Source organism: Neolamprologus brichardi, chromosome 11 (assembly GCF_056152115.1).
Source record: "Neolamprologus brichardi isolate AB-2024 chromosome 11, ASM5615211v1, whole genome shotgun sequence".
In the NCBI taxonomy this organism is placed as follows: domain Eukaryota; kingdom Metazoa; phylum Chordata; class Actinopteri; order Cichliformes; family Cichlidae; genus Neolamprologus; species Neolamprologus brichardi.
In genome coordinates, this window is record NC_142114.1 from 11,495,934 (window position 1) to 11,520,451 (window position 24,518).

The 24,518-nt window shown below is 41.4% G+C and overlaps 3 protein-coding genes across 5 annotated transcripts; 2 read left to right on the forward strand and 1 right to left on the reverse strand.

Annotated features, from left to right (window-relative positions):
- Positions 1-93: 93 nt before the first annotated feature.
- On the forward strand, positions 94-5,971 carry LOC102778144 (collagen triple helix repeat-containing protein 1-like). 2 transcript variants are annotated; one of them, XM_006794794.3, is made up of 4 exons: positions 94-246; positions 2,866-3,084; positions 3,178-3,394; positions 5,503-5,971. In XM_006794794.3, exons 1-4 carry the CDS (start codon positions 136-138, stop codon positions 5,643-5,645), a joined length of 690 nt encoding a protein of 229 aa, XP_006794857.2. In that variant the 5' UTR covers positions 94-135; the 3' UTR covers positions 5,646-5,971. The 2 variants fall into 2 exon arrangements, with proteins under 2 accessions (XP_006794857.2, XP_035765449.2); XM_035909556.2 differs by having other exon boundaries at positions 97-204.
- A 115-nt stretch (positions 5,972-6,086) lies between these two features.
- Positions 6,087-11,215, reverse strand: LOC102777849 (solute carrier family 25 member 32-like). Of its 2 annotated transcripts, XM_006794793.3 has the most exons (7): positions 10,751-11,215; positions 10,451-10,601; positions 9,814-9,899; positions 8,967-9,121; positions 7,253-7,366; positions 6,924-7,069; positions 6,087-6,806 (listed from the first exon to the last, which is right to left on the reverse strand). In XM_006794793.3, the coding sequence occupies exons 1-7, from the start codon at positions 10,947-10,949 to the stop codon at positions 6,680-6,682; spliced, it is 978 nt and encodes a 325-aa protein (XP_006794856.2). In that variant the 5' UTR covers positions 10,950-11,215; the 3' UTR covers positions 6,087-6,679. The 2 variants fall into 2 exon arrangements, with proteins under 2 accessions (XP_006794856.2, XP_035765448.2); XM_035909555.2 differs by lacking the exon at positions 7,253-7,366.
- An 874-nt stretch (positions 11,216-12,089) lies between these two features.
- dcaf13 (ddb1 and cul4 associated factor 13) lies at positions 12,090-23,905 on the forward strand. The gene is made up of 11 exons (XM_006794792.3): positions 12,090-12,309; positions 12,623-12,822; positions 12,901-13,008; positions 13,095-13,184; positions 13,274-13,429; positions 13,586-13,663; positions 13,774-13,856; positions 13,949-14,113; positions 16,743-16,878; positions 22,376-22,539; positions 23,041-23,905. Exons 1-11 carry the CDS (start codon positions 12,090-12,092, stop codon positions 23,126-23,128), a joined length of 1,488 nt encoding a protein of 495 aa, XP_006794855.3. The 3' UTR covers positions 23,129-23,905.
- The last annotated feature ends 613 nt before the right edge of the window (positions 23,906-24,518 follow it).

A 24,518-nucleotide genomic window follows, 5' to 3' on the forward strand; every position in this document is an offset into this window, starting at 1 on the left:
CAGTTATGTTTTCCCTGGAGTGCGTTTCAGTGAGGTGACTGGCTCCTTCCCCCTCTCCTGGTCCAGCCCTCTGGGCTATAACCGGCTGGAGTCGCGCAGAGCGCACGGTAGTCTGCCGTCTCTGTCGCACGCGTGATGTCTCCTCTCGCTGTCCGCCTGCTGCTGCTCGCCTGCCTGGCTTTGCCTCTTTATGCGGTGGAAAAGGTGAGAAGCAGAGGCTACCGAAAGGATCCTGACGCCGACAAGGTAAAAGGGGTTAGATAAGATTACCGTGTAGCCGTTAACGACAGCTTCCAAAATAAGTAGACATGTGGCAGGAGAGGAGTGGACAGATTTTGTGGCATCATAACTCTAGGAGAGAAAAAAATGGCTCACGTCAACATGTAATTATAACACTCAGCTTTACCGTCATTTAGTTGTTTTTCGGTGCATCCCATTTAACATCCACTGACTATTTTGCCTATTTTTCCAACTCATTCTGGGCTTCTTTTTTCTAGCGCTATGCACTGCTATTTTTAAATTGTATCTTTAAACATTAGAGGGAAGGGGGAAAAAGTTTTAAAAGATTTATCCACGTGTAGAATAGTGTGGACAGCAGCAGATCAGAAAATCCCACTTTTGTAGCTGTTATACACTCAGCTGCTTTTCTATTATACTCCAGACCAGATCTGGCTGTCCTCCATGATTGAGTGGACATAAGGGGGGACTAAACAGGAAGTTGTGGTCTGCCTTGTACTGTTTGCTGGCCTTTGTTATCCATCCGACTGTTTGAATAGTTTATAAGTGGGTGCAATTTGGGCAAAAAACTTAAATGTGCTTTAAAGCTGGGTAATATCTTTTTAACAGTACCCAAGGCAGAATTCAACTGTTTAATTTCACAGTCCCACGATACCTATCAATCTTACATTGTTTATGCATAGGATTTCATAACCCTCAATGATGCATCTGTTTAGTGATTGAAGGAACCAACTGGACACACAGATGTCGAATCTTTTAGGAATCAAACAGAAGTGAAACTAGTATTTATTTTTCTGGACCCTGTCGAGCCCGCCCAAGCAGTTTCTCTTTAATATTCCACAACCGTGACCACAGTGATTTAATTTAAAAAAAGAAGAAAGGAAAAAAAAAAAACTTATGTCACCATCTGTGTCTAGTGCACTGGAAACGATGCCGAAAAACCCAACTGCACTAGACACTCTGGAGAAGAAAGATCTGCTTACTTGGCCAACATGGTAATCACGAAAATACTGCTTTGCATCTCATCGGCTTCCTTTCAATCTAAAAATCGCTCAAAGCTGAGCATTATACCCACGCTCCGCTCTGCATGCTCCAGGAGAGCTTCAGGCCCTGCTTCTGTGTTGACTAACGCATAAAATGCTCCTGATTCCTCAGCTCTTCGGGTCAATTGCAGCCTTTTAGTTTTCCAGTTACAGTAGCAGACTGTACGCGACTAATATTCAGCAGGGCTGGAGTGTAATTCATGCAGGCAGCCAGCACCACTATAGAAAGAGCAGACTGGGAGCTAATATAAAAGTCAGCTGTGTGGCGAAGTGGACAGAGGATCCATTCATTACTCTGCTTTGAAAGCTCTCCAAAAATCTTAGTAAAACACCAGGACTTTTTCCTTACTGGAATATCTACCCAACTCCAAGACTAATGGGGAGTCCTTGCATCGTTTCCACGTTTTGCCACCTAATTTTGCCAAGGTGCATGAAAGCCATGCTTCCAGCTTTATTTAGTTTCATGCATACAAACCCACAATCTACTGCTGTCATCAGACACTTCCCAGACTTCTATACAGATGATGTCAGGTCTCACATCTCCAGGTTGCTCCAGCGTTAGCCGCGTAATAGCTCAAACAGACACTGGACCATCTGTTTCACAGCAGCTGACGTTAAATGCTCTGACTCTCTAACTTTCAGGCATTTTTCAGATTTACATCATCTGAAATACTTTTTTTTTAACTTCACCCCAGAGATTTAAGTCTGGTTAAGATGTTGGTGTAAAAGCTCTTTGTTCTCCTCCTCTGCTTTTTTTTCCCCTTGCCCTAATGCCTTTTGGACACATGCTCCCCTCCTACTCTCCATAACTACTTCACAGATGCATACTGAGCAAAAGGGAAACAATGACCTTCCAAAAATCTGCAAAATGCTTTCAGCTTTCATGCTTACTTAAGGGCGAGGAGACATTTCTGTATGTCAACTTGTGTCCCTAATTGCTTACAAAGGAAAAGCCACCTCCACCTAAAAAAAGCTTGAACCTACACGACACACTGCAATCTACTGGTCAGAGCGTCCCTTTGAGGAGCACGTTAGGCAGATCTATTTAGATCCTCATTGTGTCTATATTTGCATGTGGTAAGGCTTGGCAAGCGCCCCCCGTCTGTGTGTGTGTGTTTGCGTGGGTTTGAGTCAGCCTGAGTAGGATGCTGCGTCTGTTTAAACATAGCAGAAGGTTCAACAGGACAATGAATCACATTAAGTGATGAGTGGCCAGACAGCCACTAATTTAGGCCACTGCCGAGCCTTCAGTTCCTCATTAACAGCAGAGCTGTGTTTTGCTTGCTCGGCGGCTTCATGGTTGCTGGTCCTGTTGCTTTGGCTTGATTTGGATAACACGGCTTTTTGCACTTCCTTCAGCACAGTTGTTTGTGTGATGTGTAACCTGGCTCCTTGTGTGTGATGGTTGGATGGATGGCAGCATTTAGGTGTCTGTGGTGCATGCAGTTTAAACAGGGATTTAACCTCACTGGGAGAAAGACAGTCTTAAAACAGGAAGTCTGATAACAATAGATTCTGTTGTTGTCATGTTGTTGTAGTATGGTTTTGTTTCACTATGTCCTCTTCTCCTTGTTTCTTTTTTCAGTATGGTAGCTGCCTGCAGGGTCCAGCAGGCACCGCTGGAAGAGACGGTAACCCTGGGGCCAACGGCATTCCTGGGACGCCTGGTATTCCAGGCCGCGATGGACTGAAAGGCGAGAAAGGAGAATGCGTTACTGAAGTTTTTGAGGAACCCTGGAAACCCAACTACAAGCAGTGTGCCTGGAACTCGCTGAACTACGGGATCGATCTGGGTAAAGTGGCTGTAAGTATCTCACTGTATCTGTGGGGAATGCGGGCATTTCAATCACTGCAAACACACATTAAACACACACTTATGCTCCATTCTGCGTCGCAGGACTGCACGTTCACCAAGCTGCGCTCTGACAGCGCCCTCAGAGTCCTCTTCAGTGGCTCTCTCAGACTCAAGTGTAAAAACGCATGCTGCCAGAGGTGGTACTTCACCTTCAACGGAGCGGAGTGCACAGGACCACTGCCCATAGAGTCAATTATTTACTTAGACCAAGGCAGTCCTGAGCTCAACTCAACCATCAACATCCACAGAACTTCCTCAGGTACGACACAGACTCTGAACAATACTATTTCCCACCTCACGGTGGATTACTAAGTTGGAAAGAAACATTAACTGAAGTGGAATTTCCTGTATTAATGTCAGGTCTTCATCCAAGTCCTAATTATGAACAAGCACAAAATATTTTAGCTCATAATGCATGAATAGTTGCGCTTTTTTCGTTCATGTTGAAATGTTAGGAAAAGGAATGAACCCCTAAGCCAAGAGTGTCAAACATAAGGCCCCGGAGCCAGAATCAGCCCAGTAAAGACTCAAATCTGGTCCTATTTCACAGCTTTGGAAAATGTGAAGTAAGGCAAAAGTTTAGGATTTTTAACTGTATTTTCATAAGTTTTACAGGTTTATCAGTACTGATAAAGACCTCCCCCATGGCCATTTATGCTACACCAAAGTCATTAGGTATAGGATTTAAAAAACATTTTGTAGAAATAGAAACTGTAGAAATTTCTTTACAAAAAAACCAAAACAATGATGCATAATATAAAAAAGAACATTTTCTATTTAACATGTCCATGTCTTACACTCTTAGCCTGAAGAATTGTGCTGACAGGTTTTTCTCTTCCATTACAGAAGCATTTCTTTATCACATAGAAAAAGAAAAAACTAGGATTACCTGTTAAAACTGTACTTCCTTTTCTTATTTTAACATATCTTGGGGATTGAATGCGCAATTAAACTTCTTTACACTGACAGAAATGGGAATTCCACTGGTCAGGCTCACTTAAGATCAAAAAGTTTGACATCCATGCCCTCGGCTGATGGCATCATCAGAGTTGGAGTCAGGAGTTACCAAAGGTGAAAGCAGGGTGGTGGCACCATGATGTCTTGAGCTCTTCTGCTGCCTCTGGGCCTGCACAGCTCACCATGCTGGCTGGAGCAATAACTTTAAACATCAACGTCAAGCTAGTGAAGAATGTCTTCAAAGAAAATCCACCTTTTAGAGAAACCAAGCCAGAGGACAGAACTTAAAGATAGGAATAACCTCAAGAGAGCCGTTCACAACAGACGTCCTGAGAAGCAGTTGTGTGAAGAGTGACACAAATTTCCTGTTGAACATTTAGTCTGTTGCTGCTGCTAGAAACAGTTGCTTCCCACCATAAAAAGAGAGAAAAAAGTCCAAGCAGTAATTAAATCCAGTGGTTCACATGAAGGACATAAGGACGCTTAGATTTTGTAGTTTACATTTTTAGCTGTACTTCAGACCAATTCATGTTTTTTTACACTAAAATGAAAACTGTGTGCACACTCCAGCAGCTAGTTAGGCTACAACAAAGTCCTGGGGGGAAACAGCTACTTTCTCCCTTTTCTTGTAAAAATACATTTAATGTATTTTTAATACATTAAATGTTGTTTATTAGCCTTCTACGACCTGATGTGCCAAGGCTGACATGGCAAACCAAACCCCCTTCTTTACTGCGATTTGGGCGAGTAACAGCAGCTCCAGTTCTTTCAGAAACTGAGAGATGAACACCTGGAGACTTTTTCTGGAAAGTGCCCAAAAGGGCTTGTATAGATGTGTAGAACAGTTCACTTCTCAGATTCACAGTATTAGAGCGTTAGATTCATGTGCCTCACACACAGACTGTGTGTGAGATTTACAGCCAAAAACATGTTGGGACAACCTGTTTCAGCTGCAGGTTTTGAAGGGTTAAAGTATTTTTTTTTTTTTTAAAGAAAAGACTGGGGTTATTATACGGGGTTATCAACTGAAACAACAGTTTAGAGCATCAAGTTTCTGCTCCTCAAATTGTTCATGGAGGAAGTGAAGAAGCCACAGCTCACAATTTATCACCCTTTTTTGCTTTGGGACTTTTAGAAAGTGAGGCTGGCTCTACCCCAGCTTCAGTCCTTTTAAGCTAAGCTAATGAACAGCCTTAAATTAACTGCACAGACATGACAATAGTGTTGACTGCAGACATGAAAGATTACATGGTTTTAATTTTTTTTTATTTCTGTTTTTAAACCTGAAAGGCCCAGTTTTTCACCACTGTGTCAGAAAACAACTTGTCTCGGCGTTCGGTTTGGGTGTTCCCTGAAATTCATTTGCACCGTCTTCTCTTTTTTTTTCCCTCTCCGTCTCTCTCTCTGCAGTTGAGGGGCTGTGTGAGGGTGTCAAAGCAGGGCTGGTTGATGTGGCGGTGTGGGTGGGGACCTGCGCTGATTATCCAAGAGGAGACGCATCCACAGGCTGGAATTCTGTATCCAGGATTATCATAGAGGAATTGCCTAAGTAAGGAAAATAAAGCAATGCGATTGGGAGGGACCTAGTTTTGGTAGCGTGACAGCATGTTATCCAACGCGCCACAACGATCAGGTGTGGTTTGCTGAGGCGTCACTGATGGGAACGTGAATGTTTTTGAGTTTTGTTTAAATGCTACACCCGTCGACAGGCCTACGATTACTGTACTTTTCTGTCTCCCGGAAATAAACTTTGTACTGTAGCTTTTTCAGCTTGTGGCTGCTGTTAAGAGTACAGCAACAGACATGGACAGTATCTTTAAACTCTGTACTCCTGTGACCTGTTTATATGCATTATCACTGTTAATAAAGCACTTCTTTTTTAAGGAAATGTTACTTCTCACTTCTGAAACACTGCAGAAGTGTAGTTGCTTTGTTGCCTGTGTAGCAACAAAGTAACATTTAATGTATTCACATGAATCAGGCATGAGACTGCATTTAAAGCACATTTTAGATTTTATAATAAAATCTTATAAAGCACAGCCGATACAATGACACAAAAACGTCAGGGAAAAAAAAGCACTCATCAGGCAAATCATTTCACACATCTGCAACATCTGAACCTGAGCCGATCATGAATTTGATGTTTATAATGAAGTTTTTCATAGTTGAGACTGTATCTCTCTGTTGCCAGAAAGCATAAAGTGTAAACAAAACTGCTGCATGATGAAATATTCATCCACCTCTTTAGAAAAGACCCTCACAAACAAACAAAAACAAACTGTTAAAGAAACATTGTCCCCATAAAGGTGAACAGCAACAGACAGGCTCCCTATAACTTCATTGTGCGTCTGCCATTTTTCACCGACTGTCAGGAAGTTGTAATGAAAAAAAACTGTTGCTGCTCCATTTGGCAACACTTATTTTCAGTGCACATGAGTGATTTTCACTTCAGCACATTTACACGTACTGGACGACGACAGCTTGGCGTCGATCAACACGGTCCTCCCCTGCATCTCCTCCGCACGGCGCCAACGTGTCAGCACGAGTTTGCAGCATTCGGGGCAGTCTGTGCCCTGCTTTTAAAACCTCATTTATTTTGCCCGAGAAAAAAGTGAGACACGTTCTCGTAAACCACGAAGGTGATGCAACAGGCTGGGGTGACGCGGATCAAGTTGGGGATGATGCCTTTGTAGAAACCAAGGGTACCTTCATTCCTGAGGAGACAAGTGGTAAAATGTTAAGCATCAATCATAACAGGCACTTGAACTGTGCTCAGAACCTGAGACGGGGCCAGCACGCTCGGTCCCACTGTGAGTGGATCGGTGTCTTACCTCCACGTCCGTCTCACGACGTCAATAACTCCATTGTATCTATTGTGCTGGTCTTGCAGGCGAGCTCGCACCACTTGATATGGGTATGTTGTGGCCACGGCAAATATTTTGGATAATGCTGCCATTGTGATGTATTCCAATGGGTTCTGTTTGCACAGACAGATAAATGGAAGGAGGAAGAAGGGAGCAGAGCAGTGTAGGAAAACTGATGAGTCACTTGTTATCAACTGTGGGCTCTGTCTCATTAGACTCAAAAGTTACAAGCCTTATGGCTGAGTTTTATTAAACAATGTTTCCAGCCTGTCTGTGGCTCATGGTTAGTGACTCACCAGCTTTGCGTCTGAATGTGCTTTTCTGTATTTGTTGTAGTCTCTCTTGAGCTCTTCGTAAGTCATGAACTGCAGTGCTCCATGAGACGTGCCGAGCAGACCGGGAACATAACCCTTTTAAAGACATACTCTGTAAGTCGGTCTGACTTGACACTCAAATTCCCACAGTGTGACTTATCCACTGAAAAGCCCACACATCTGTGACTCCCCATCTCTTTACTCTCTGTGTTTATACACCCCTCTGCATTTAATCATTAGTTAGTATTAATCTCTGGCTCTCTTCCACAGTGTGTCTTTTGTAGTGAACCTGGTTAAGCTGGAGGTTTCTGTTAAGGGGAGTTTTTCCTTCCCACTGTTGCCAACTGGTTGCTATAGGGCAGGGGTCCCCAATCCCAGTCCAAGAGGGCTGGTGTCCCTGCAGGTTTTAGATGTGTCCTTGATCCATCACAGCTGATTTAAATGGATAAATTACCGTCTCAACTGTCTTGAAGTTCTCCAGAGGCCTGGTAATGAACTAATCATGTGATTCAGGTGTGTTGACCCAGGGTGAGATCTAAAACCTGCGGGGACACCGGCCCTCGTGGACTGGGATTGGGGACCCCTGCTATAGGGGATCATCTGATTATTGTGGTTTTTACTGTAGGGTTTATACCTTACAATATTAAGAGCCTTGAAGGGACTGTTGTTGTGATTTAGCGTTATATAAATGAAAATGAACTTAATTAAATTAAGGGCCCTTGGCCCTATTTTCTCTTGAACTTTAGGTATAACATTTCCGACAGCAAATTACAATTCAATATTGTTAATGAAGAGGCTGACATACTGCTTAAAACCTCCACTCCTGTATAAATGGGTTGTGTTTTTTTCCAGCTAGAAAGGTAGCTGATGCCCTCTAGTGGTGATTAAAGTCAATAGCGCCTACGAGGTCTTCAGTATTCCTATCAAAATAAGCAAAAGTGAGATCTGAGGGGATATTCAGAACACATTAATTTGTCTCCCCACTTAGAAACATGAAAAAGGCAAAATAATTCAAAAAGAAAACATGCCAGGACATCACTCAGCAAACCAACAAAAGCTGCACCAGGGCCGAGCCTTCTCTCTTTAACAATGAGTGTACTTACTCCCAAAATGTGAATATGAAATATGAGTCCTAATCACCACTGAATGTTTGGTGGTAAACCTAATGATCCCCACCACACACAAACACACCATGTTGGTATCTAAGCGAGCAACAGCACAGTCTCTCCTCTGACACCAACAGGTAGTCTGAAAACCACAGTGGGCTATTTTTTTGTCAGGTCTTTAAGGAATTGTTGCTAGTGTGCCATCTCAGTAACAAAGCTGAGATGCCTGTGATTTCTTTCTGAGTGGGTATGCATGTTTAAGCTGAACCAAACAAATGACAGAAAAGCTGCCACAAACGAGGGTTATCAACTTGTTACACTGAATCTCACCATCTGGGACGAGGCAGACACAAAGGAGCATGGACGAGGAAATTATGTCTGTAAGTGTTACTCAACAGGGATAATATTTGAAAGAAGGAAAGTTGAGAATAATTATTTGGAAGTAATAAAGACTACTAAAACATTCTGGCATTAACAGGTGTAGAAAAATCTCCCAGTTTAAGCCACCTCTCCCAAATGTTTAAACTTGCTAACCATGCAATCTTATGCAATCTTACATCATAAGGAACACTAACACGCTCATGTCTCACCTTGTAGAGTCCAGACACTCCTTCATGGCGGTAGATCTTAACCAAAGCATCAAACATCCCCTTGTACTGCTTGCCATTTCGGTCAGCACTGTACTGCAGCACCAACCGGGTCTTGGTCACCCAGATTGGGTTGGTAAGGGTGAGCGTGAGGATGCCTAGGCAAGGACAAGTAAGGAAATGTCACTAGGAAGCACACGTGACTTCTATTACTTTGTTAGACCCATGATTAGCACACAGGCCCCTCAGTGAAGAGTCATTTACTATAACGCAATATCTATGACTTGACGAACAGGACCAAGGACTTCCTGACTTTAAAGTGGTACAGGAAAAAAAAGACTTATGTGAAGTTGTGCTAGAGATCTCACACAAATGCCCAGCTGTTTGTGCACAACACAGTTTGGAATTAGCTCACCGTGTCACCAAACTGAACAAGAAGCGCAACAGAGTGCATTTGTGCATTAGGCTCTTTAATGCCACCCAGGTATCATTCTAACCTTCTCATTCTCATTAGAATGGTGTAAGTGCCTGATGGGGAAAAAAATCAAATCAATAAAACATCTGTTTTGGTTTCACTTTTTATACTGTTGATGGTAGCTATAAAACCTCCCTGTCATCGGCTTCTTCAATTTATTTCCATTGAAAACCTTGTGAAGGCTGTAAATGCCTTTGTTTCCCCCATTCACACAAGCATGTAAGGCTGCCCTGAACCACAAGTAACTAACTCCCTGTCAGTTACTACCAGCTTGTAGCAGTTATATCTAGCTGCTGTTATTGATCATGTGCTGATTATATGGTGGAGGAGTGGTTTTCTGCAGTGCAGCAGTGTTCAAACACGGGTAGTACTAACCAGCTTCAGCCGCTGACACCAGGTGTTCTGTGGCACTCAGTTCAGCCTGACGACCTTCCTTTGTGTACCCTTTGATTGCGTTGTAGCTGTGAGGGAACAAGGCAAGGGCAATAAGACATCTTGCAGTTGTAAAGTCATACATGCTGCTTTTTTCATTCATAGGGTGTTGTACAAACCCGAACATTACGGCTAACAGCTAGATTTTCCAGTTTCAGTGCAGCTAGCAAAACAACAAGCAGCCACTTACTGCTAAAGAGTCAGACAGTGAAAGTGGACAGTACATCCTTGGTTTCTTAACATACAACTCATAGTAACAGCCTGGGACAGCACAAAAGTTATCACCTTATACTCATTTTTAGTTTTAGTGTCCTTGTTTTCTTCTGACTTATCGATTCTGTCACTAATTAGCTAACATAAACTAATGTAAGCCCATTAGCCGCAACCAACCAACGACATGACGTCAGAAGATGGAGTTAAACATGTTTTTGAAACTTTAACTTTTAAGCACTTATTTCTTAAATCTAGCTTCACACAAAGTGTTACACCTATGTCAGTTTTTGCGAACAGGGCTCCATGATGTAAATTAGCTTTCATGTGTAGTGTTTCATGTCCTCTTTAAAGCTTATAGCTTACGTACAAGAAGAAGTAGAGGCCCCAAGATGCACCAGCACCCCAAACGTTAGGTGTCACGCCTTGATAGAGTCCCCTCAGTCCCTCCTGCTGCCAGACACTCTTCATGCAGTGCACCATGCCACTATACTTCGGTCTTAATTCAAGTCCATCACTTACTGCATTTAAAAGACATTACGGACCTTGAAGTCATATGATACAAATTAAACACATCATAGCAGTAGTTTCTCAGCAGATTCAAGTAAAGTCATATCAGCATGGCACATCAGACACTAAGGAAATAGAAGTTCATATTTTCATGCCGTACCTGCAAACCTGATTTTGACCAGGTCCAGAGGATGAAGCACCAGCGTTGACACCACTCCCCCGCTGAGTCCCGCGATCAGGTTTTCTACCTTCACATGGCTAAAGACCTTCTGTAGTCGTCCGCCAAACGAGACAGCGGACACGGGTTTGCCGGGCAGTCCTGTCTCTGAAACGGGACCGTGATTTGGAGTGGAGCTCATGCTCGTGGGCAACTTGGCTACCTAGCTAGATCCTACCAGCTAGCAGTGTTTACAACACCGCAAGCACGCAGCGTGTCAAAATGTAACTCTCTATAAAACGGAGGCGACACCTCGCTTACTCTGCTGCAGTTTCCATACATTACGAGGACGAAACAGCTTCCTCATATCTCTCCTGTGCTAATGACGCACCACGTTTCTAACACCCGGAGGTACCTCACAGGTGTAACGCACTCTCCAAGTATGAAGTCGCAGACCCAGTGCTCGACCTTGCTGTTATTATTAAGTAATGACAAGTTCCCGTTGTTGAAATAGTACTTCCGGTTAAATAATTCAAAATAATTCACACATGAAATATGCTGTATTTATTTATTTATTTTACTAATACAAAAGTTAGGATTATTTACGTCGACATATTTTGTATGATGGTTCGGGCAGCACGGTGGCACGGTGGTTAGCACTGTTGCCGCACAGCAAGAAGGTCCTGAGTTCAATTCCAACATCAGGCCGGGGTCTTTCTGTGAGGAGTTTGCATGTTCTCCCCGTGTTTGCGTGGGTTCCCTCCGGGTACTCCGGCTTCCTCCTACCGTCCAAAGACATGCAGCTTGTGGGGATAGGTTAATTGGATAATCCAAATTGTCACAAGGTGTGAATGTGCGAATGAAAGTGAGTGCGAATGGTTGTCTGTCCTTGTGTGTTGGCCCTGCGACAGACCGGCGACCTGTCCAGGGTGTACCCCGCCTCGCGCCCTATGACAGCTGGGATAGGCTCCAGCGCCCCCCGCGACCCTGAAAAGGATAAGCGGATGGATGGTTCGGAGACATTTTTGATAAAACTTAACTATATTAAAAATGTTTTCCACATAAATTACATAAAATTATTCAAATAATGATTTAAATAGCGCTTTTATGGGCTTTCATATATCTATTATTTCTTCATAATTTTGTAATATTGCCCTTAATTATTATATCTTATTCTCAAGTGTCTTCGGTAAAGGTCCCTTGATGTCTCCGTGAACCTTTCTCAGAAGGTTGGCGTTGGTTTTCCTTGATTTAGCTGAAAACAAACAAACGAAAAAAGTATTTCCGGTCCTTCTCTTTCTAAATGTTGTAACTTTAGTACTCGTTTCTTTACTTGCGAGTGATGCAACCGGGAGGACGGGGTATCCCACAATGCAACGCGAGATCGCTGACTCTCTTCACTATCAACACATGGCTGGTGTGTTCACTACTTGCTAATATTTTTGTTGCTGTAATTTTCCCTTTCTGTAAGCTTGTGCCCCTCTGCTACCAAATGAAAGTTAAAGTCATCGCAAGGAACCCGGATGATTATGTCCGGGAGACCAAACTGGATATTCAGCGCGGTAAGTGAAACTCTTCGGCTAAATAGCTAACAGGATACATACGAAAGAGCTACAGTGTTAGCATCTGATTAAAGCTACTGAAACAACAGTCATGCTTTTAATCTAATTTTGCATAGCTGTCTTTGCATTTAGCACGTTCGGAATTACAAATTTTGCTTCACACATTTCTAAACTCCTTATTATGGAGCCTAAAACAGTATGTGTTGACTTGGTTAGCAGCAACATACCTGCACGCTTGGATTTTTTTTTTTTTAATTAATGGAAATGCTCTTTTCTTTGAGCACATAAAGAAGTGACTGCTGTGTATTTTTAGTCCCCAGAAACTATGACCCCTCCCTTCATCCGTTTGAGGTGAGCAGGGAGTACACTCGAGCTCTGAACGCCACCAAGCTGGAGCGTGTGTTTGCCAAGCCTTTCGTGGCCTCGCTGGATGGTCACAGAGATGGGGTCAATTGTATGGCCAAGCACGCAAAGAGCCTCTCCACCCTGCTGTCAGGCTCCTGTGATGGAGAGGTATGCAGAGATGCATTTCCTTTTATCTCAGCCATTCTTGCAAACTGACAGGACTCTCCTTTTGGATTTGATCTTCAGGTGAAGGTGTGGAATCTGTCCAAACATGAGTGCGTTCGGACGCTTCAGGCACATGAAGGTTTTGTGCGGGGAATGGTTGTGCGTTACTGTGGGACCTCTTTCTTTACGGTAACTGATCATCTTTTTGAAGACTTTTCCGAATTGTTTGACTTCATATTAGCTGACATCTAACATGATTTCTTTTTCTGCAACAGGTCGGTGATGACAAAACAATCAAACAATGGAAGATGGAATCACCAGGCTACGGAGAAGAAGAGGAGCCAATTAACACCATCCTGGGCAAAGTATGCTGTAATAATTTTGCTGTTTCATCGCATAGAATTGCATATTCATGTATCAGTGAAGTATGAATGAAAAAAAATGTCCCTTGTAGACTGTGTACACAGGTCTGGATCATCATCAGAACGATCCTGTATTTGCAACGTGCGGCCAGCAGGTGGACATCTGGGATGAGCAGAGGAGCAGCCCAATCCGCTCTTTCACCTGGGGTGTAGACAGCTTCAGCTCTGTGCACTTTAACCCTGTGGAGGTAAGATACCACGTGCTATATCTAACACACATGGGCCCCGCCCTTCAGTCATGTGACAAAAAAGGTTGCTTGGACGCATAAGCTCACAAGTGTTTATTGTGACTTAAAGCCAACACATGTGCTGATAAATAAAGTCCAGGGTTATCCTCTCCACAGACTGAACTTCTTGCAAGCTGTGCCTCTGACAGGAGTATAGTGCTCTACGACATGAGGGAATCTACACCACTTAAAAAGGTAAATCTTCCCTTACAGTTTGTGCAGGAATGCACCCGTTTATCTCCCTGTTAATTTACATGGATGTAGCATGATAATCAGCTACTTTTTGCTCTCACTTTCTTCTTAAGGTCATCATGGCAATGAGGAGCAACACGCTAAGCTGGAACCCCATGGAAGCCTATTACTTCACATGTGCAAATGAGGACTACAAGTGAGTCTAGGAAAGAAACTCTGATTTAATCATATTTTAGCTGGTCCATTTTTTTGTTTCCAAATGTTTTTTGTTTTTTTCCTTTTCACCAGCCTCTACACATATGACATGAGGTACCTGGCCAAGCCCATCATGGTACACATGGACCATGTGTCTGCTGTGCTAGATGTTGACTATGCTCCCACGGGGAAGGAGTTTGTGTCTGCCAGCTTTGACAAGACCATCCGAATCTTCGCCAAGGACGGTGGACACAGCAGGTCAGTAATGCTGATCAAACCTTATGATGCCAGCAAAGTTTTAGGAAAAATTGTATTGTTGTTGACTATGCTGCATAATTTGTGGTGTAATTAAATTATAGCATAAATCCTTTGGTTTGGTTCATAGCTTTGTTTTTTGATCCCCTTTGAGTGGGAATAACTTAAAAAAAGATGTAATTCTTCTGATGTTATTTACGTTCATTCTTTACTTTCATGACTTTTAAACACTGCAACTCCCACCAGACTGCCATGCCTGATTATAGACCAACTAAAAAATGGATGTAGCAACCGTGATGTCACCTTCTGGTTTGTGAAGCTCTGTATTGATGCCTCAAGATGAATGTTTTCACCTTCGCTCTCTTCGGTGTTTTGGGCCATTTTGTCAATCAAAATGTGTCAGCCAATGAGCATATCCTAGATAATCATGATTTTTGAAAGTTGGTGACCAAAATTTACAAAAGTCACTTAATGTTTTATGCAGTATTATCCAAAATGAGTGACTGAGCGCGTAAACTCAGAAGTGTTTTCCAAGGTAAAGTCGGAGCGATGATTTTGCATAGACTTCTATGAACCTCAACACTGAGGTTTAGGAAGTAAAAATCCCATTCATATTCTCAATAGGGCTTTTGATTATGAGCCACAACATTGTAATAATCTAAAGCAGACGTAAAATGAGCTACAGTATTGACGGCATGTGCTCCTGTTGCAACCACAAGTCTGTCTGATTAAATCTGAATGTCAGGTCAGGAACAAAGCACTGCACTAGATCTATAACTAGGCTTTGCATTACTTTATATACACAACATAAACTGCAAAATATATTCAAAAATATTATTTTTCATCACTCTTTTTAACCATATAAACACTACAAAAAGGAAAAGGATTAAATTTGATAAGAAAGGTGAAGGACATTTTTATGTTTGTTATTCACTTTTGTAGATAGTTAGTTTGGTTCCGGGGTCAAAACTCTTTATATAAGGATTTTCTGATAAGACTGTGGAGAAAATGGATGGGGAATTTGGAGCATTTTAAAAAGTGGGTGGTCCCTTTTCCCTTCCATAAGACTGCCTGTGTTTAAGCAACCACTGCTAATGGACCCTGATGGCTTCACTTTTCAGACCCAGAAGCTGTACCCACCTTTTATATTGTCTATGGCTTTAATCAGGTACATCCACCTGTAGGAGGACTCACCACATGGAAACCATGTTGAAGCATTTATGAACACTCTTTTATGATTTTTTTTTTTTTTTTTTTTTTTTTTTAAGCCTCATTTAAATGAAGTTTAATTTAAACAATTATTAGCATTTCAGAATTCAGCATTGGTTTGACTTCCCAGTTCTCTCTCACGTAATGTCTGTAGTGCTAACTACTGACAGTTTGCTATTTAGCAAAATAACATTAGCTTCTGGCTAATTAGCATACAGTTATACATTTTATTAAAATATGTTTTCAGTGTCACTTCTTCCTTTACATTTAAACACATTGTTTGAACAGCAACAAAAAAAATTTGCTTTATTTAGAAAAAAAATCAGGAGATGAGGAGGATAACAGCTCAGATAAGCTGTGTATTTTTACACAAAGCTAGCTAACATACCAGAAGCTACTAGCTGGTAGTGCTACAGTAATGAAGCAATTACTGGCTCTTCCTCTTTGCCATGATATAATTTATGAACATCATAATACAATACTCATATTGCACATTATACAATGTTCATATCTCAATTTGAGTCTCAGTTTTAGAACTGTTACACAGCTAATGTTAATTGGCTCATATTTTACTCTTTAATGATTTATTAAGGCTTTAGCTGAAGAATGTCTTTGAAAAGGAACAGCAATAAATCAATGTGTTTTTGCTGATGGCTTGAATTGATTAAATATTGAGTATATTATTTATTATATCTGTTAAACATTAACTTAAATCAATTGCAAGTGTAATAATAACAGCTGTGAATTTTCTACTAGGATAATGTCAAAATGCTCCAAACACACCCTGTGAAAAAGGCCATGTGTTGAACACAGTAGCAGATTATGGCTGGTGGTTGATAATGAACCACAAAAAAACAAACCCGTTGTTTGGTTTCTATGTGATTTAATAGTACATGCTGTATTGTTTGTACTGTTGTCAAGCTCCAGAACAAATAGCCGTAGTAGTGTTACATTAGCTGCCAGCCGGACAGCATCACAGCATGGGCTGGTGAGGGCTTACATGGCAATTAGTAAGTAGTCAGCAAGAAATATAGTATTTTTGCATCACTTTCCCCCTTTTTTGTGAGATCAAAGCAGGTAGAGCACAAGTGTTACTAATTACTCTACTTATAGGCTCAATTCTGTTATGTAATCAGAAAGCAGATATTAAACATTATCGTGATACCTGTTTATTACCTGGTGCTGTTTAAAAACAAACAAATAAACACAAGAAACCTCTAGCTCCACAGTAACAAACCTGAGCTGTGTAACCACATTTCTGTAAACCCTCTTCTGTCATAATACAAGAGTTGTTTTGGTGATGGCTGGCTTATTAAAATGCACTTCATCAGTGGTTTGAAGAGTGTTTCTAGGTGTTTCCTACCTACAGTAATTACTGGCTTCTTGTTGTTTCCCTTGCAATCTTTTAAAAATTAAAATTTAGGGAGGTGTACCACACCAAACGCATGCAACACGTCATCTGTATAAAGTGGTCTGCAGACAACAAGTACATCCTGAGCGGCTCAGACGAGATGAATATCCGACTGTGGAAAGCCAACGCAGCCGAGAAACTAGGAGTGGTGAGTCTGCCCTCGTCTTCTCTCCATTATTCCTACTGATTTCATATCAAAGGCAACTTGTTGCTTCTTGGCAGCTTTTCAGGTAATTCCTCATCACAATGTCTACCTGCCAGTCGGCAGCTGTATTTTCCTCAGCTGTCAAACACACTATATCTTTCTCCTTCACTTTATTACCTGTTTTATGAGTTAGCTGGATTCTTCGACACCGCTGTGGCTCTGCGCCTACCTTCAGCAGTGTAAGAGTGGGTGACTGTGCCAGGAGCTACAGCACTACTGTTGCCAAGTGCCCTGATGGATGCTGACTTAGGGTAGAATCACTCTCAATAAGTACAATGTACCGGTTGGCACAGGGGGGGCAAAAAAACTCAGTGCTTGTGCAGTTATTTAACAAATCATCGACAAAGCATTCTCACAAATTTCCACTCCAGCTGTCTTTGTTAGAGAGTGTTAATGCAATAATTTTTTTATGTAGGTTTTAATGGCAGAAATCAGCATTTATATTGTGCTATTCTCAATCCTGGTCGTGGCTGACTCACGAAGATCAGCTGCCTCTCTCGTGCCATCTCCAGCAGCCATCTTTCATTGCTAATCGGATTCACTCTCGCCTATTCTCTTAATGCAGGAACCGAGTGGAAAACTGGCCTGCTTTTGGCACTTGTTCTACTTTAACTGTGTAAGGGGAGATTTATTTGCAAGCTTTGCACTTAAAGAGATCAGACAAGGGCTGCTCCTATCAGCAGTTTAAAATCGGCCAATCACTTAAAGCGGTGGGCCTCTCTGAAAATAATGAAGCATTAACATTCAAGTTGTACTCAGATGGTCTTTAATTATCAGGAAATGCTGAAACGCCGACTCGAGGCTTTGTCTGTGTCACCATCAGTACAGCACGCTGCACTGACGGGGAGTTCTCTATCTGATGCTGCACATCACTCCAGTTCTAGCTTAACTTTTTGTATTTTAGACCAAGACCTAAAACATGTTAAGAGTCAACTCAACTGAATTATTGATGCTCACATGCTTTGTTACTTTTTGAGTCAATAACATAAAAAGATAGTGCTTGTGATTTCGTTTTTATGTTTTTTAAGGCGTTTACAGTCTGAAACAAGGCGTTGTAGCTTTGCTATGAGTTGGGTTTTGCTTTCAGTCTTTTGCATCTTGTTATAACCTTCTACTTAATCAGTTGATAGCAGATATTAGAAAACATGGAGAATTTGATAAAACATAAGTCAGACAAGAGGGAAAGCAGCAAAGCAGCAATAGCTGTTGGTGTGTATACTGGAGACTTTAAGCCACAGTGCAACTACCAAAAGAGAACAGAGCACAATACACGCTGACTGAAGTTACACATGGATAAGTCGGAAACATTAAAAATGGTTTGGGGTTACACTGACGAAACAAAAGCAAATACACACAGGTATCCACAGCCTGTCTGTGGAGTTTGGATTGAAGGTGATACAGACTGCTAAAAATATATAAACTTTGCACAAAAAGTAAGAAAATTTGCATTTGGTCGATGACTTCTTTGTTGTAACAGTGCATCTTGGTAATAAATCTTATACTGTTGGAAAGTTTCTCCTCTTAATAGTTACACGTTTGTAAGGAAAAAGGCATCAGTTGGTTGAGCTGGTTGGTGATGACAGTCAAGTCCCTGATTAGCACCAACTGTGAGCAAGGACCCTGCTACAGCCGTCACTTGGTGTGTGTTCCAAGCATGCCACATGTGACTGATCTCGATAGGGTCTGTGCCATAGAGCAACTTCAAGCTGATGTTCTACAAAACCAAGTTTCAGAATTACTGGAGTGAGCCCTAGTACCATTTCCAAGTTGAAGTTCCATATAACCGGGCATGTCAGGGAGACAGGCTGTGAAGTAGGTGTCCCAAGAAGACGACAAAACGTTATGTTCAGTGACTAGTCTGGATCTGTGTGTGACGGTTGGCTCATAGAGTCAAAGTGTAGAGCTGTTTCGTAGTGGAATATTTCTCACATTGCTGTTTTTTTTTTTTCTTTTTTACTTGTACCTCACAATGAAAGCACGGACATAATGAAACTCTCAATTTGGTTATAAGCCTCTTTGGCAGTCTGGATGTGCATTCTCTCTAAACACCAGTAGGAGGCCAGCTTAGGTGGTTGCAAAAGGAAATCCAGTTGTATAGAATAGTGATGGGTCGTTCGCGAACGAAATGGCTCTTAGAGCCGGCTCTTTGAAGTGAACGACGCAAGCCGGCTCCTTATTGGGAGCCGTGAGGTCTTTTTTTTTTTTCTTTCTCTCACCCTCTCTCTCGCCCTTTTAAACTCCGCATGCTCGGCCTGTACTTTGCGCTGGGCAGAGGGGGGAGGGGCGTTAGTTACACTTGCAGTAGCACAGGATCAGAGCCAGAGAGAAAGAGAGCGAGGGACAACAACGTCACATTAGAAAGGTATAGTAATCATCTGCTATTTTCAGTTGCAGATGATAAAGGATTCAGAAATCATGCAGGCCCATATGACAGAGAATGTGCATCTTCTTTTTGTTTTAATATTTTCATTTATATTTAATTGTGTTGTGGTTTGCAGTGTTTTGTGTTGTTTCACGTTAAATTTGTTTAAAAGGAAAAAGCTGAAAATTTAAATAGTTAAAAGTTTAAAATGTAAATAGTTGTTTTTTGTATTATATGATTTATTTATTACGTTTTATGTGGAGTGAATAAATAAAGTATATTTATGGTGGCCCTTAGAGACAAAGCACGTACAAACTCCAAAACACGTAAAATCTCTGAAGCACGTAGAAAACACAACAGAAGTGCTCCAGGATGCTAGGGCGCAGTGTTGAGCTTTTGTTTCCTAGTGGCTACACAAGCCAGGAAGTATCAACAACCGTATTTGGTGTGTGGTAGTAACAGGTAAATGAATTTTTTTTAAATTATTTGAATAAATATGAGTGCTTGTCTATAAATACACAAACAATACACACATGCTTTCAATTGTGTAATTTAAGTGATCTAGGTAGCTCTGTTTTAGAAGTTCAGTAAACGCTAGAAATGTGTTTTGGAGTTTGTATATGCTTTAGAGTTTGTACGTGCTTTGTCTCTAGGGGCCATATATAAACATATATAAATAAAACCACTTTTTTTTTAACATTAGTAATTCCTTTTCTGCATAATTTTATATTATTGTTAATGATTAAATAATTAAAGCAACAAAACAACCTGAAGAGCCGGTTCGGAGCCGAAAGAGCCGGCTCTTTTTAGTGAGCCGAGCCGAAAGAGCCGGATCTCTAAAAAGAGCCGGAAATCCCATCACTAGTATAGAAGTCTGTGGGGAAAGTGATCCCGCTTCTCATTTAAGTTATGAGAAGCAGTGGTTCACTAAACACTTTCCAAATGAATCAGGTGACGGTTTTAGGACTTACTTGCTACAAAACGTGGTTCATTTTGTAAATTATAGTCTAGTGTAAGGTTAAAAACGAAACAAAAAAAAAAGATGAAGTGGGGTGTGAATTAATTTTTAATGGTTAGGGTAAGGGGCTAGGGAAACCATTATGTCAATGAAGGTCCTCACTAAGATAGCTGAATGGGCGTGTGTGTGCGTGTGAGTTTAGTTTTAATAGCAGTGGAAGGTTTATTGTGGTGGCGGTTTCTGCAGAGGGCTGGGTGTGTATAGCTTAAGTTTTCAGAGCCTCAGCAGGATTACAGTTAACACCGACACCATGTAGTGCAGGCCCCTCAACTTTGGGTTGACAGGATGACTAAACGACTAAATAGATTCATCTGTTTTGCCAACAGTCACTGTCACACTGTCCCTGTGCAGGTTTTCTCTGGGAGCAGCTGTCCCTATGTTACACTCGCTCATCTCAAGCGTCATACCCCCCACTTCCCCAACTGTAGCGTGTCATGCTTTGTTTTCACACCACCGGTCATAAGAGCCTTGCTATGTATGATCCCTCCAAACCAAAACCTATGAAATGCATAATTGTGTACTGTCTCATATTTTGAATGTCCTGTTGATTATACAATCAGTGTTTAGAATTTGTATCCGGGGGAATTAGTCTAGTACAACAGGATCAGCATCTGACAGCTCTTCTCTAGCAAATTGAATCTGAGACAAATCATTGCTTTTCATTAGAATAAAAGCCTTTTAAGGGAGCAGCTCCAGCCAGTACATGCTCAGCTAGCCAGTGGTTTTTATGAGCCACTGGCTTTTTTAAAACTTTTTAACAGACATTGATTCGGTTTTGAGTGAACATGTTGTCAAAAAGAAGTTACTGCTTAGTGTATTGTCCAACATTTTATAACATTAGACAATATACCGTAACTGCAGCTCTAAACAAGCACTGTTAGAATAGCAATTTAACAAGTCCACTGAGCACGTTCCTGTTTGTGGCTGAAAGAAGCCACCACCAGTATTCACTGAAAAAAACCTGTATTTAATTGCACATCATGACTGTCTCAGAGGAGATATTTATGTAAATAATATCTTCGTCCCAATAACGTCTATCTATCGTCCCAATAACGATATAAATCACAAAAATTTAACATTTTCTGTAAATTCTGTGACTCTTGGGCAGCTGAAATGTTCCCAGCTGGGCGTCGTGTACCTGGAGTCGAGTGTTTTAACCGATGCATGAAACGATACATTTTTAGACATTAGTTGTAACGGCCGCCATTTCTTTGTGAGTATTTATTACACGGCGTGCTGCGGGGAAAAGCCTGTTCTAACGTTTAAGGTTTATTTTTTAGCACCTGGCGGCTCTTTTTTGCTTCTCATCCGTAAATACTCTGCATACTTTTTCACGTGATTCAGTTTATTTTGAAAAGTCTCAACAGGATCTCGAGCTTTATTGTGAAAGGTTTATGTGGAAAATAAACAAGTGGACACGCGATGGTTTTACCGTCGTTGCTGCTAGCGACAACGCTTAAAAACAGGCGCTTGTCCGTCTGTAGTGTGGTTATATTAAATATAAGAGAAAAAGAGAACTTTAAGAAATTAATATAGCCACTACAGTGACCATCAAAACGAGGAAAAAATATTGCAGTGAACAGTTTATTTTGCGACACCACGAAACAAACGATAGCGTAAAATGAAACGATAGATGTTTTTATATCGTCATCCGATATATAGCGTTATATCGAACAGCCCTACCCTGGATATGCTGGGCTTGCTTCATAGTACAGGGCCCAGTTCTGCAATAACTTGAATGCCATGTTTTAAATCAAATGGAAATAGGAAGTCTTTTGACTGCTCTGAGGATGGATTGTTTTATAGCCCCATGGCAACGAAGCAGACCTGAGCTACTGGTGGTCACACAGTGTGAAAGCTGCAGGAGGGCAACCAAATTTAACTTGTGGAATTTGGCTTCCAGGGTCAACAGTGACCCCAGTATACATTTTCTCCTAATTGTCGTCTTCTCTCTTTGTCTTCTTTGATGTCTTCTTTGATGTCTCACTCATCTCCTCTCTTTTCCATCGTTTTTAAAATTTGTTTTATGTAATAACTTCTTCCTCTCTGGTGTGATATAGCTGGCCCCCAGGGAGAGAGAGGCTGCCAACTACAGTCAGAAACTAAAAGAGAAGTTCCAGCACCACCCACAAATCAGGCGCATCGCTCGCCACCGACATCTACCAAAGACCATCTACCACCAGACCAAGGAGCTGAGGGTTATGAAGGAGGCTCGTCGTAGAAAGTACGCATTCATTTTCTACATAACACAGAAACTGATTTTGTTATAGGAGCCACATTAAAGTCACTCTTTATCCATGATGTCAGGAAAGGTCTGACCTAAAGCAGTCACACCAGCCTGATGGAAAATACCACAGATGGGACTGCCCTCTATGACATGGTCTCAGTTGGCATTAAATACTCATTTATATGCTGGATTGATTGTCCTAGTTTGCACTGCCGTCCAGTGATTCATAGCTTCTTTTTTTCCCCCTTAATTACCAGGAGTATTATGATACGTCAGACATGTGTTTGAACTGTGAAAATAATGCATAAAGGACAGATAGTTAATCATTCAGAGTGCATCAGTGTAGTCTGTGACGTAGGTGTTAGGTCAACAGTCTCATATTCAGTCACTCTCCTCACTGTTTGCTGTTCTCTCCCTTCCCCGTCCCTCCATCCTTCCTTGAATATTCTCACCAGAAAGCTTCATTTCACATTCATGATTCCTTGTGTCATTTTTCAGGGAGAGGAATGTTCGCAAACACAGCAAACCAGGAAGCGTTCCCGTGGTGTCTGAGAAGGAGAAGCATGTCGTCACTGTGGTGAAGTAGGCCAAAGCTGAAGGAGAGAAGAACTAGAGACTGAGATTTCATCTATATGGATATTTTTTCAGATTTCTGAAGAAGATTGAACTTGACTGTTGTGGAAAGGAAAAGGACACAGACTATAAAATGCATTCAGACCAAGTATACTTGGTTAGGTTTGGTTCTGTTTCACACTTTGCTTTGTGCAAGTTTGCGTTTCTCAACCCAGGAGCCACCTTGACAATTATAAAAAGTTAAGCTGCATCATGCTTGGAACCACTGATGTTCAGCGTGATGCATGATAAATGCGTCATTTTCTGTGAATAAAATGTAACAACATGTGTTAATTTCCTTTTTCAAACTACCAGAGATGGCTTTCATCACAAAGTCACAAAGCAAAGATATTTACTCTGAATTCTGTCCATGACCAATGTAGCCCACATAATATAGGCAACTACCTACCTTTGGATGTTGTCTTCAAAATGAAATTGATGGATTTCCATAAGTCTCAAAAATTGCAACTGTAAATTGACCCTGTAAATATTTCTTTTAAAGCCTAAAAAGAAAACATAATCATAAATAAGTGGTACATTTCTTTCCATTTTAGGCTTTTAACTGGGCAGATTAAATCCTCGGGTTTAATACAAAATTCTTACAACCAAAAAAGTGCAAGGAAGTATTTTTGTCATGTTTGGAATACCACATATCAGCTTCTGAGCTGTTCAGTGTAATATGCAAATGGCTCCACGCAGTTTTTCTGATGTATATTTATAATAAACGTCATTATTTGTACTTTGGAAGGAACTATGAGCTCAGTCATTCACAAATCAAACTCAAGAAGTTCACTCTTATTTTGGCTTATTATGGCAGATCAAGCTGCTTGTGGTAATTGACTTTAGAGCCCTTATTAGGTAGAGCCTCTGTCCTCTTAATGTTGTCCTTCAAATCCTACAAACAAGTGGTAGAGGGAGACTGTCTTTGGAACAGTGATAGAGGTCAGGAAGAGGAATGTATAGTTGTGGGGTCAGACCTGAGAAATGTCCAATAGGATAAAAGTCACCCAGATAAGAAAGGCCTTGCAGGGAGTGGTGGTACAGACACTCCTAGATAGAGGTGTGTGGAACTGCTTTGATCGTATAATGAGTTTAATATCATTTAATGTCATTTAAAAATATGCCTGCAACCAACTTTTATTCGAAATGGCTCACGTCACAAAACACTTGAAACGAACTGCAGATGTTTCCTTTAAATCCCTAAAGGTGTCTATTTAGCATACATGGAACCAGCAGCTATAATATTGATATTAGTATTCCTGTTTCCACTGTGCAGTGCACCAGCCTTGTGTAGCCGCTCTGCCTGTTTTCTTGCGCGTGTCCCTCAGAATCGCTCACGTGATCTGGCATCAAAGCCGGCGTGT

Coding starts and splice junctions, on each gene's coding strand:
- LOC102778144 (XM_006794794.3), top strand. CDS start 136: ATGTCTCCTCTCGCTGTCCGCCTGCTGCTGCTCGCCTGCCTGGCTTTG. Junction 247..2,865: donor AGGATCCTGACGCCGACAAG/GTAAAAGGGGTT, acceptor TTCTTTTTTCAG/TATGGTAGCTGCCTGCAGGG. Junction 3,395..5,502: donor CATCCACAGAACTTCCTCAG/GTACGACACAGA, acceptor CTCTCTCTGCAG/TTGAGGGGCTGTGTGAGGGT.
- LOC102777849 (XM_006794793.3), bottom strand. CDS start 10,949: ATGAGCTCCACTCCAAATCACGGTCCCGTTTCAGAGACAGGACTGCCC. Junction 7,070..7,252: donor CACATTCAGACGCAAAGCTG/GTGAGTCACTAA, acceptor CTGTGCAAACAG/AACCCATTGGAATACATCAC. Junction 6,807..6,923: donor GTCGTGAGACGGACGTGGAG/GTAAGACACCGA, acceptor TTGTCTCCTCAG/GAATGAAGGTACCCTTGGTT.
- dcaf13 (XM_006794792.3), top strand. CDS start 12,090: ATGCAACCGGGAGGACGGGGTATCCCACAATGCAACGCGAGATCGCTG. Junction 12,310..12,622: donor CAAACTGGATATTCAGCGCG/GTAAGTGAAACT, acceptor GTGTATTTTTAG/TCCCCAGAAACTATGACCCC. Junction 13,664..13,773: donor AATCTACACCACTTAAAAAG/GTAAATCTTCCC, acceptor TTTCTTCTTAAG/GTCATCATGGCAATGAGGAG.